Genomic DNA, 13,015 nt, shown 5'->3' on the forward strand with positions numbered 1-13,015 from the left:
GGGTTGAGTGAAGAGAAGAGAAACAGGGGAACAGAGTTAGATTGCCCAGTATGGACTTGATCAATCTGTAATCATTGAAAAGCAAGAAGGGTTGTTAGTAGTATCTTTGCAGGGGATAAAAGTGATGATAAAATTCAGTGGGACAGGTATTACCCAGCGCAGGCCTAGCTAGTTTGGTTTTCTAGTACTAAAGCAGTGTTGGAAGATAGGAAGTGATCTTAGGGTAGATGTGGTTAGGAGAAGGAGGAATGCTATCAACCATTAGTATTGCAGGACCTAACAGGAAGTTTGTAAAGCCCAAGAAATGCCAGCATTTTAATTTCTGAAATTTCTACTTAATATTTATTCATTTGTACATCTTGCAAACAGAAAGCTTTTCTAGTATAATGATAAATCATCTACTGTGGTAATGTATATGTAGAAAATGGTCAAATCAGCATATTAGGTGAAAAAATATAAAAGTTTCTTAAGCTTCATATACCACTTAATCCTCTATGTTAGCCTAAATGGAAAAAGAAGAGCCTTCCACTGTGCCTTGAACATAATAAGGAAACACATGGGAAAAGGTAATCTCCACGGTAATCAGAGCTTGAAAGATCAATACTCACTTAGAAACAAATAGGTTATCAATTTCTATTCGTACTCGACCACTGTTGCAGCTGGAGGCCTTCAGGAATAATGACAATATTTGTCAGTAATGTACTATGTGACCTTAAAACAGTTGTTAATCAGATCTTTTTAAAAGCTACTTAAAACTGTGGAATGTGGCATTCAGTATTCTCCGCTTTTGGGTGCCACCAGTTTCATAGACTTCATGACCAGAAACAAAAGTAATTCTCTAATTTCATGTTTCTTTTTGCTATGCCCATCTGGGCTATTCTTGACATACCCTTGTTAAGGTTTGAAAACCAGGAAGGACTTTATCATTTATGTCAGGGTAGAGATCAGCTTTTAGTGGCTGATGATGAAAAGTAAGGTTTTGCACGTATGAATGGGTCTTCGCACACTTCAGTGTAATAGGTTAAAAATTGTAGAGACGAGTCCCATCCCTGTAAATTAATCCCTGCCTATAACCCACAGAGAAAAACAAAAAAATAAAAGCACCTTACATTGGCATCCTAGAATAATGAAGAAGTGGATTCTGAAGTTACTTTTTTTATAATCTTTTTTTTTATATTTATTTCTGAGAGAGAGCAAGCAAGCAGAGGAAGGGTAGAGAAACAGGGGGACAGAGGATCCCAAGCAGGCTCTGCACTGACAGCAGAGAGCCTGATGAGGGACTCAAACCCACAAACGGTGAGACCATGACCTAAGCCAAAGTTGGACGCTCAACCGACTAAGTCACTCGGGTGCCCCTATTTATATTTTGAGAGATAGAGAGAAAGAGAGCAGGGGAAGGGCAGAGAGAGAGGGAGACCGAGAATCCCAAGCAGGCTCCACACTGTCAGCAGGAGCCCAAAGTGGGGCTCCATCCCATGAACCGAGAGATCATGACCTGAACCGTGATCAACAGCCTGACGCTTGAACCATCCAGGTGCCCCTGAAGAAAGATTTATGAAACACAAACCATGAGCCAAGCACAATACTTGGTGCTAAGGATGCAGAGATGAATGAGACCTAAGGCACTAAGAGTCTGGTCAGGTTGTCTGGTGAACTGGCAGTCTGGTATGAGGCCCAGTGAATACTCGACACGGTGCATAAAGCTGTTGTCATTTTTATAACTCTGTGTCAGGTGAGCCACTCCAAGCTTTCCCAATATTATCTCATTGTATTTAATTCCCATAATTATCCCCAAGGTGTTGTCCTTCCCAATTAACACAGATGAAGGAACCGAAGCATAGTTATTTAACATCGCTACGTAAGGTTAAATAACTTGCCTAAAAGAAGGAAATGGTGTGTTCCACCAAGATTCAGATTTAGACCTGTCATTTTTCATTCCGTTTACCATTGCTACTTCTAGACTTGTTTTGATCCCTACTTTAATTAATGTAATTTAGTGATAAGCTACACCACATTAATTACCTAATGTTTAATAGTGAGTTAAAAATCTACAAAGCAAATTAATTAGTGAAGGTCATCTCAAAAAATTTTTCTTCCTAACTTAATTTCAGTGACATCAATTTGTCTTTCATGTCACTTAAAATCTTAAACAGCAATATGGACTTCCTGCATGCCTATCTGATTTACAGGTGAATCAGTAATACCTTCCTCTATTTATTGTTATATCATTCTTCATCCAATATCTTTGATCATACTTTTCTATCATCCAATACTGAACATAAAATATTGCTGATATTTACAAACTTATAACACTGATGACATCTAGCCACACTAAATTTCAGGAGGAGGCTGAGGACAATGAGTGTTTGTAGCTGTTGCCTTACAGCTAACGGCAACAAGAGACGTTCAAAGGGGCAAAGTCATGCTTTGTAGACATACAAGAATTAAGAGGGATTATATGTTAAAGAAAAATAACCATTTAGGAAAATGTTGTGGAGGTTTCTTAGCATTATTGAACCTAGGGGTGATATGTCATTCCTCCTAGACTTAAGAAAGAATCAAACCACAGAAAAAGAAATGTATATTTATCTGTGTTATACCTGTAGTTAAAACTAAGAAAGCCTTGGTAAGAATGAATGTCATTTAATCTTTTAAAATTCAGAAATGGGTGCCTGGGTGGCTCAGACAGTTAAGCGTCTGACTTCGGCTCAGGTCATGATCTCACGGTTCGTGGGTTCGGGCCCCACGTCAGGGTCTGTGCTGACAGCTCAGAGCCTGGGGCCTGCTTCGGATTCTGTGTCTTCCTCTCTCTCTGCCCCTCCCATGCTCATGCTCTGTCTCCCTCTGTCTCTCAAAAACAAATAAACATTAAGATAAAATAAAAAAAATAAATTTCAGAAACAAATTTAATGACATCAGAAATAATGTCTTTCTCCCAACACAAAAACTACACACAAAAAAACATTACAATTAAATGATTAGGACTGTGGATAGTTATCCCTAGGTTTTCTGCCATGGGAACATGTACTGGGTGGCAGACACTGTTTTTGTGAGGTAATAATGACACAATACCAAAAGGACTCGAGTTTATCTAGTCTTATTTGCACTTAATTTTATTTCATTCATTTCTTTGCCAGGTTATACATTGAGCAACTTCTATGTACCAGGAATTGTTCTAAGTGTTGGAGATAAAACAGTGAACATGACAGATATGGAATCTGTTCATGTGGGGGAGGGGGTGATAGACAAGTTACAAATCACTTAAAAATAGTGTGACAAGTGTTCCAGTGATGTATTTAGAAAATATAGGTTGTATATTTTCATACAGCCTATATTCATACAACCTGTATTTTCATACTGGAGATCTTGGCAAATCAAGGGAAGTCAGGAGAAAATGACATCTTGGCTGAGACATAAAGGATAGAAAGAACTTAGTCAAGTAAGGATGGTGAGGGAAAGGAATAAATTGGTACCAGGCAGAGGAAACATCACCTACAAGGGACAGGAAGTGAGAGCAATGTGGCACAACCTTAGAATGTGAAGAAAGGAAGAGGAAAGATAATTTTCCAGATCATTCAGGACCTTTTAAGACAAACTGAATAGTTTTAGACTTTCTCCTAAGCCATTGGAGGATTTTAAGCAGAACTTTGCATTTTAAAAAAGATCATCAGACCGTAATATTGTACAAGTACTTTAGTGGACTTTCATAGGTAATCTAAGGTGGCCATTCCCTACCCAATTCCACAGTGCAGTGAACAGTGCCGGAGTGGTTTTCTTATTATGTATGGCCTTAGTTATTAGAAAGAAATCAGAGTTATAAACTAATAATAATGCAAAGTCATTCATCATTAAATCATAGAGCACTAGTATTCCATCATCTTGTGGGTCAGAAGACTGAAGCCCAAGAAGCAAAATGGACTGACATTTTGTGACAGGTGCCTCAGCAGCCCAGTCAGGCCCAGACAGGTACCTCCTGACTCCTGGATGTAGGCATCTTTCCAGGTCCCTGCACTGTTCCGACCTCGTGAGGGTTTCAAAGACAGTCATATTTTATTTCGGGTGGAACAAGGGCAGTTGTGTTCAGAAGGGTCAAATTCCTGATTCTTCTTTTTGCTCAGGAACCTTTCACAACCTTCTTCCTCAATGCAAATGATGGAAAATTTGACCATCCAGATCGAACCTTCTCATCGGTGGCAAGGTCATGGAGAACCAGTCAGAGAGATACTTCTGATGTAAAGGTAGGCTCTTTTATTTGTTGATACTAATTTAATTTCAAAAGTGCTGAAATCTTGATTTTTTAATGTAATTGGCTATATAAGACATTTTATACTACAGTTTTCTTCCATCGTACTTTAAAATCTTGTGGCACATCTAACCTAAAAGGAAACGAGAGGAAATAATCATGAGCATCACAGAAAATGATTCAGAATTCATTTATGTTATTCAGTTAAGGTATTTTCGTTATTTCAAAAAATTCCTATCTAATTTAGATCGAATAATCTGGAGATGGAAAGAAAAGGCCATAAATTGCTTTTCCTGCTGTTAACTCAATATTTGGCCCATTCCATAAAACACAGCAGGAATTGGATTTGACCTTAATGTGTCATATTGTTATAGCTTGCCCAGCTTTGGGTTTATGTAGCCTGGGGCAATTAATAAAGCATTAATGACAAGACCCATTTAAAATGTAGGCTTTTCTGTACAGCCTTAGCTTTTACTTGACTGTGCCTGGGGATACTATGCAACAATACATATTAGATTAAACCAACACACACACGATACTGAGGAACAGCCAGGGAGCAGAGTAATTTTACAGTTGGTACTACTTAACTATTGTTAAATACAAAGATTTGTTATTCATTTACATAGGCTTTTGTTTAAGAAAAAAAAGGTTGTATTCAAAACAATAAAATACATTTGTTCTCTCATCTTTTTCTCTGATAATGAGATATGATCAGGTTATTGCATAGGTATATGTGTTTCTTATCCTAAGCCCTCTTTCTTCAAGGCAGATTTTTCCCCATCACTGCCACTCATATTGTTAGATAAAAAAAAATATTATGGTATTATTACACTTAAGGTCTTAATCCAACAAAAGGCAGTGAACTAAAGTCAAAATTTTCATATTTTTGCTTATCTATTGCAAACATTTTTAACAAGGCAATTACAACCTTATGGAACTGTAAGAAAACTGGATGAGTACAACTTTGCTCAGTTCTTTTCAAAAGTGGAAAACAAACAAAATGGATCTAACAAGTGTGTAGCTAATCCATACATTTTGTTTATTGCTATCAAAGATAATTCGGAGCTGTATCCACATTGTATCAGATTTTTTTCACGTGAAAATGCCTGCTCACTCTCATTAGACATCATCACAAAAAAGAAAATTGGCTTTTCAGCCTAATTCAAAGATCTACCCCTACAAACCTACTCACAGATCAGTTAATCACTCTAATTTACATAGTTTTAGACTTATTTTCTATCCTGAGAACTTTGTTGATGCTTCTTATCACCAAAAATATCTCACCAAGTTACAGGTCAGTCTCTGATGACCAATGTTCATACCAGGCTTTTCCCTCTTAAAACTGCTAGGATTTCTCCTGGCATATTCCTGTTGTAGAACTTTTAAGAAATGCATACATTTTATTACCATTGTGTTGCTTTGGTTCCTGGGGGTCACATCACCAATGATAGTGGCCATCACTATCTGGGGAGGTTTTTCTCTTTTTTTATCCTCAAGCAGCTGTGCTGAATACAAACAGGACCTATTCCCCCAACCCTGGACTTAATTAGTTCATAACAAGCTCATTTCCCCAGGTTGACATTGCATGGATTTTCCCATCTTCCATTCCCTTTCATATTTTATGATAGGTGTACCCTGAATATCTTTCCATATAGATCCTTTCTTTTTAAAGGCTGCACATTGCGCACATACACAATAACTTATTTTGACAATCTCCTGTTTATAGATAGCTTGTCTTTCTGATTGTTACTGTTAAACACAAGGCTGTAGTAAACAGCCTTGCAAAGTCACCTTGATGAACTTTGGGTATATATGTAAAGGCTAATTTCTATTAATGGCTAAATGGCTATACACACTTTTAATTTTGAAAGGTATTGCCAAAGCATTATTCACAGAGATGGTAATTCACTCCGTAGAGCAGTGTGTGAGGATGCCTCCTTCCCCACAGCCCCCCTCATCACTATTTTAATAAATGGTGTAATTTTTGCTAATCCGGTGAGTGAAAATAGAGTTGTCTTTGTTTGGGCTTGCATGTCATTAATTATGAGTGAAACTGAGGATTTTGCATATATTTATTGACCTGTAAACTTACTCCAGTCTTTTCCCATTTTTCAGTTGGGTCATATGTCTTTTTCTTATTGATTTGAAAAAGATCTTTGAAATTGCATCAAGTTGCATTACAAGTATGTTTTCTCAGTCTTTTTGTTGTGCTATATTTCAAGTGTGTGTGTGTGTGTGTGTGTGTGTGTGTGTGTCCAAATGTATCAGTCTTTCCATTTATAGCTGTCAGAGTTTGAGGGTCCTCATCAAGGAAAAGTTAGAGAAGTTTTTTGGCAATACTGGTAGTGACTTGAGGTTTTCTACATTCATGTTTAAATACACTGATCAAAGCGCACAGTATTTTTTTCCCTCTAAAATAATACTTCATTTAGCAGGGAAGAATATGTTACCAAGAGCAATAATAGCTTTTCTAACTGGGTGTTAAAAACCTAAGGTTTTGATTTCTTATCCCCAAGCTGTTAAATAAAGCATTGGATATAAATTTAAGGAACTGCGGTTCCATTTGTGAAGAAAAGTATGTCTGCTGTATTTACTTAGATAATCGTTTAAGAAAGAACTAGAATAGAGTAGATGGCTTTATTCTGTCTCTCTTTATTAAGATCATTCTCTTCCTGTGATAATGAATACAAGCTGGGCAGAGATGAAGTGTTGGTGAAGTGACCTTTCAGGAGCCAGTTCCCCTGAGTTAAGTCAAACTAGTTAGTTTTTTATTTATTTATTTTATTTCCCTTTTCTATAGTAGTCTTGGTAACACTGACATTCAGCTTACTGGAGTTCTTACACTAAGATTCCTTAATGCCTTCAAAAGTTGTTATATTACTTTTGAATAGCTATGTAGATGTCAGAAAAGGTAGCTGTGACAAAATGTCATTAAGGTGACATAGTGTAAATTAATACAGTTAATGGAGGTGCTCACCACTGACTCATTGACCCATTATGAGCTCTTGTGGAATTAACGGATGCCAGGGCATCAATCTTTTGAAAAAAAGGGAAAAAAGAGATGGCAGCTTTAAAACCTTGCAGTGAATTATATTAGAAAAGTGAAAACGTCTGGGTTGGATTTGATTTCTCTAGGAAGCCATATAATGGTATGCTCTCTCAGCAAAATATATTAAACTGAAATGTCAGATTTGATGCAATAGGTATACAATTATGATAGTGTTAATAGTGGTCTTCTATCACTCTAAGACATACTTTCAAGTCCAATTTCTCAGCAGCTTGAACTTGTCATAAGCTTGTAAATTAGAAATTGTGTTTGAGGATATTTTCTTATTATTGACAGAATGCATATAACACTATTAACTGTACCACAGGGCTTTAGTGTAGCTGTTAAAATAAGCCAGAAATCACATTTACAGACACATAATGCCTGTTATAATATTCATCTTGCCATTTCTTGAGTAATATTTGGTGTCTTTGTGTACTGTTTTTCATTTAGGAAATCTTAAGCTACTTGGACCCTTTCCTTAAAGAGAAGCTGATTAACAGAAACCTATCAAGGGGACGAGAGTAAACAGAAGAGCCTTTATGTGAAGTAGGCAAGATAGTGCCTAAAGTACCTCTGAAGGAGCACACTTAGAAGTTACGATAGTAGAGTTCATTCTTTTCGAATGGTTCTCCATAGTTTTTAAACATGCTTCTTGGTTAGTTATTTGACACAGTCTTCAAAACATCCCTGTGAAATAGCTATCATGATTCTCATTTTGTAAAGAAGGTTCAGAGATATTAAGTGGCCTGCCTAAGTTCACACAGTAGGGAAGGAGGAAGCCAGAGGTAGCACTGAGGTCTATTCAGTTCTTTGCAGCATGTATTCATTGGATAGCAGGCTGCCGTGATTTTCCTGCATATGATCATATAACCACACCCAACCGCTTTAACTAGTTTGGGATAATTGGACCATCAAGGTTTACTTTAATCATTTATTGCTGTGTAACAAAACACCCCAAACCTTAGTGCCTTAAAAAAAAAAAACTTACAACCCTTTATTTCCCCAGAGTTCTGCAGTCAGAATAGGGTTCGTCATGTACGGCTGGTCTCTGGTTCACCTGGGGTCAACTGGGGTGGCTTGTCTGGGTCTGGAGGATTCAAGCTGACTTTACTCACTTATCTGTTGCTTTAGCAAGAATGGCTGGAACAGCTAGGGCCTGGCTGGTCCTCTTTCTTTACATAGTCTTTCTAAGAAAATCACACTTTTTTTCATGGGGGTTGCTACCAAAAGGTTGAAAAAAATGGGAACTGCAAGGCTACTTCATGCCTAGGGCTTAAAACTCCAATAGTGTTGGGGCACCTGGGTGACTCAGTCAGTTAAGCGTCCAACTCTTGATTTCAGGTCAGGTCATGATCTCATGGTTCCTGAGTTCAAGCCTCATATTGAGTTCTGTGCTGACAGCATGGAGCCTGCTTGGGATTCTCTCTACACTCCCCTCTCTCTGCCCCTCCCCCACTTGCACTGTCTCTCTCTCTCTCTCTCTCTCTCTCTCTCTCTCTTTCTCTCTCTCTCTCTTTCTCTCTCTCTCTCTTTTTTCTCTCTCTTTCTCTTTCAAAATAAATAAATAAACTTAAAAATAAAAAAAGTCACTTAGTGTTACCCCTATAGCATTCTGTTGGTCAAAACAAGTCACAGGACGAGCCCAAATGAACTTTGCTTCCTGGTGAGATAAGTAGTGAAGTCACATTACAAGAAGACATGGTGGTTAGAAGGATTTTTTGTGACCATCTCTGCAAACAGTCTACTAAGGTCCTCTCTCCGATCACAGTTCACATTCCTCCTAAATGCAAAATATAATCAGCTTGTTAGCTACATCAGACTCAAAATCTCATATCTCATGGTCTATATTAGGTCCAGATACAGATAAGGTGGAGAAATTCCTAATTAGGATACCTGGAAACTAGAAATACAGCTTTTCTGTCCCATGTACACTCAGCATATGATGGTGAGCCAGAAACAGGTGAACTTCAACAGACTCTGTTCCAAAGGAGGGGATGTGGGAGTTAGATAGCAGTGGCTGGTTCGTAGGGATTGCAGCCAGGCACGTGTGGTCAGTTTCCTAGACTGTGGGGATGGGTCCTCTGGGACCTTGGCTTTGCCCTCTGAATCAGTTTTCTTTTCCATAAGAGATAGCCCTTGTTTGCAGCTCAGTGGCTTTCTCTAAATGATTATAGAAAGTTGGGACCAGGTCACCTTCAGCCTCCTTTAAAATTCTGTGCACTTGGTATATATCAAATTATAGTTCATTATTAGGAAAAAGCTTTCACTCAAAACTCATTTTGAGATAGGATCCTTTCTACTTCTGCACATGAGTTAAGATGTTATTTATAATGCCCTTAAGATTCTTAGAATCCATCTGTGTAGCCGAATTAATTGGTCTACACTCCACCACCTTGAATTTTGCTGAGCTCGGGTAAAGGTGGGATACAGCCACGCCCTTTCCCCTCCAGCCATATTTGATTTGCAGCACTTTGTAATGGACCTTTGTTCTGAACCTGTTTCTTATTTTGAGAATCTTTTGGCATCAGAATACGTTGTCCTAGGCCCTTATATCTCCCCAAAATATTGCTTTAAAACTGAGCTGTTTCTTCCTTAGCTCAGAATACCTTATCCATAGACCATTCAAAGAAGCCAGTGGCCACTTTCAGCATCCTGCCTGCAAATCTCCTAAACCAGAGCACAAGTTCATTAGATGCTTTTTCTCTTATTTTTGAAATTATTGCAAGAAACAGTCTTGTTAATTTTCCACCACCACGTAACACCGGTTGCTTTTCTCCTGCTTGCTGATTGATCTTCCAGACTCTACCCAGTCTCCTCACGGCCTTCGCAGCCTCTGTCTCCTTCCTAGTCCTGATACCAGTGCCATGTTTGAGTTTTTATTACTTCACACTCCACTCCCAGGCATCAATTTCAGTTTCCATTATCTATTACTGTGGAACAAAGCACCCCAAAACTTCGTTTTAAAACCACAGCAAGTATTTATTTGTTGACAGTTACGCATTTGGAGTTAAGGCCCAACAAGGATTGCTCACCGCTGTGCTCTACGGCAACAGCTGGAGGGAAAGGGCCGGGCCACAGAACCCATCGTGGCTTCACGCACATATTCCGTCGCCCATCTGAGCTTGCTGGAATAGCTCGGACTGTCCACACATGTCTGTCCCTTTCTACGATCACTCCAGCAAGGGGGCCACACTACTTTCTGTGATGGTCAGCTTCTAAGTGGGTAAAAACAGAAGTTACAGGGCCTCTGAGGTCTTAGGGTTCTCTAGAAGCCCTACAGTGTCATTTTTTCACATTCTGTGTGTCGAAATGTGCCTGCCCATATTCCAAGGGAGAAAAAGTAGACTCCACCACTTTATGGGATGAATGGGAAAGTGGAAATGCCAAAGAGGACACAGAGGACATGGAGAGGTCTTTGAAAAAGTTCTACAAGCAACTAATTTTAAGAAGTTAGAAGTTCTAGTTTGGTTTATACCGTTCAGTTCAATCTGATTGTGCATTTAGACAAAACGAAAATCTGAAGTGCAAATAATTTTTGAAAATATGTCTGATTAGGCTAGTAGGTAAGATACAAGATTGTATGTTTGATAAAAACATTTTAGTCATCTGAATTGTCTACATAGGTATGCATTCAAACAAACACCCAAAGTGACAGCTTTGTTACTGGTTACAGTATGTGCTTTGGTACTGGGGCAAACTCAGCAGCAATATTTTTGATCTGCATGGAAAAAAAGTTGATAGAATAAATAGTCTCTATAATATATTTTGCATAAAGCTATTAAATGCATTGTTTTACACACTGTCCCCATTTAATCCTCACATCTACCCTGTGAGTTAATTACTATTATCATCACAATTTTGCATATTGAAGAAACTGATTTTTTTTCCAAAAGGTTAAGAAACTTACCCAAGCTAGCAGGAAGTCCAGATTTAGACTCAGATCTACTTGATCCTGATGCACATAAAGTAACACTTCCTTGCTAGAAGAAAAGATAATCCCCAAACTGCCTGCCCACCCCTTTTCCCCCTTATCTTCAACTAACTGGTCATCCTAAGTACCCCTGCATTAACCAACACAGCCTGAAAACCAGGCCTTCAATATTGTTCTTATCACTCTTTCATGCCTGAAATTCAGGAGATGATAAACATATAACAATAATTGATTCATTTTTTTATCTCACACATTTGTATTGAGTATCTATTATGTACTAGGCACCATTCCTACCAACTGAGTGGTGTGAACCAGAGAGCAAACTGGACAATGATTCCTACCGTCATGGGAGTCCCAGTATAGTGGGACACAGGAGCTATATATATATATATATATATATATATATATATATATATATATGTATATATATATAAAGAAAATCAGCATCGCTATGCAGAAAATCAAAACAGAATGAAGTCCCTACAGAATGACTGGGTTGCTGCTTCAGAAGGCAAAATAGAGAATATATGAGCAGAGACCCTGGATTTAAAGTGTTTGATATTGATTTCTGGCTTTACCACCTATTTCCACTATAATCATTAGCAAATTACTTACCTTCTCTTTGCCTCAGTTTTCATGTCTAAAAAGTGGGAAGAATGGGAATGCCTATCTCATGAAATTTTGCCAAGATTAAGAAAATATATGTAAAGCTCTTAGAACAGTACCAAGATATAGTATGGTACAAATAAATTCTGCCTGCTGTTTTAAGATTGAATGACCAGAGGTAACATTTCAGCTGATTTCTTGTCTTGAAGCCAAGATACAATCATGGCCATCTTCTTGGATATAACAGCTGAGTCTCAGAGATGAAACTCTTCTTATTCTTTAGGTTTTTCTTTTTTAATAATCAAACCTTCTAAATTATATACACATGAATATAAATTATATAATATTGTCCTGCATTTATATGCTGACATTACATTTAAAAATGCTATTTGAAACAAGGTTTTTTTTAGTCTTTTAATTTTAAAAATTAAAAATTAAATGGAGACATAAACATTTACACTCACTCTGCTGCTTTAGCAACTTCTCCCTAGACTTTGTGAGTTCACTCTCTACCTTCCCCTTCGGGGAAAAAAACAAACAAACAAACAAACAAAAATCCCCAAACCTCCCCAGCTCAGGACTTCAGGCTCGGTCACATATAGCTCTGGTCTTTTGAAGCTTTTAGGGGCCTCGCAATTAAGCTGAGCTCCAGGAATTTCTTTATATCTGCCTTAAAAATGTGTCTGTTTGTGGCTGTTCCCTCTATTCAAAATCTGAAAGCATTTCTTCCACTCTTCAAATCCTCAAATCAGGCTTCTAACAGCTTAGTCCAGCATCTCAGTGAACACCCTAATTAGTGATCACAGTCTGATGGTTCAGATGAGGACTGGAGTGGAGGACACGGCCTTCTTGAAGGGATGGTCTGGAAGGATCATCTGGAAGGCCCTAGTAATGCTACCTTTTCATATAACTGGCCTTGCCTTCCCTGAATGTTCCTGATGAAATACTTAACTCGTCCTCCTGACTTCCTGTGTAACCATCAGGGCAGAACTTTCTTGGCCCTGCTTCGCTGCTTCTCCTTGGTGGCAGCCAGCTTTTAGCCCCTTCTTATGCCAGAGAGTTTAAATTAAAATGAAGTAGGTCTTGTTTCTTCCACTTCTGTATTTGGGGTACAATTTTGTCAGCAACTTTACAATGAAATTTTTCTGTATTTTAAAGTGAACACTTTTATGCTGCTAAACCTCTT

At 38.1% G+C, this 13,015-nt stretch overlaps 1 protein-coding gene across 11 annotated transcripts in view; it reads left to right on the top strand.

Annotated features, from left to right (window-relative positions):
- The window catches only part of NBEA (neurobeachin), a 689,863-nt gene that overhangs the window by 608,877 nt on the left and 67,971 nt on the right, over positions 1-13,015 (top strand). For all 11 annotated transcript variants that reach the window (XM_040448178.1, XM_040448180.1, XM_040448182.1 and 8 more), the window contains one exon: positions 4,119-4,238. In XM_040448178.1, the coding sequence (XP_040304112.1) occupies positions 4,119-4,238 (120 nt within the window). The remainder of the gene's footprint in view (positions 1-4,118; positions 4,239-13,015) is intronic.

The sequence above is a fragment of the Herpailurus yagouaroundi genome, unplaced genomic scaffold (assembly GCF_014898765.1).
Source record: "Herpailurus yagouaroundi ecotype Mexico unplaced genomic scaffold, PumYag 197, whole genome shotgun sequence".
Taxonomy (NCBI): domain Eukaryota; kingdom Metazoa; phylum Chordata; class Mammalia; order Carnivora; family Felidae; genus Herpailurus; species Herpailurus yagouaroundi.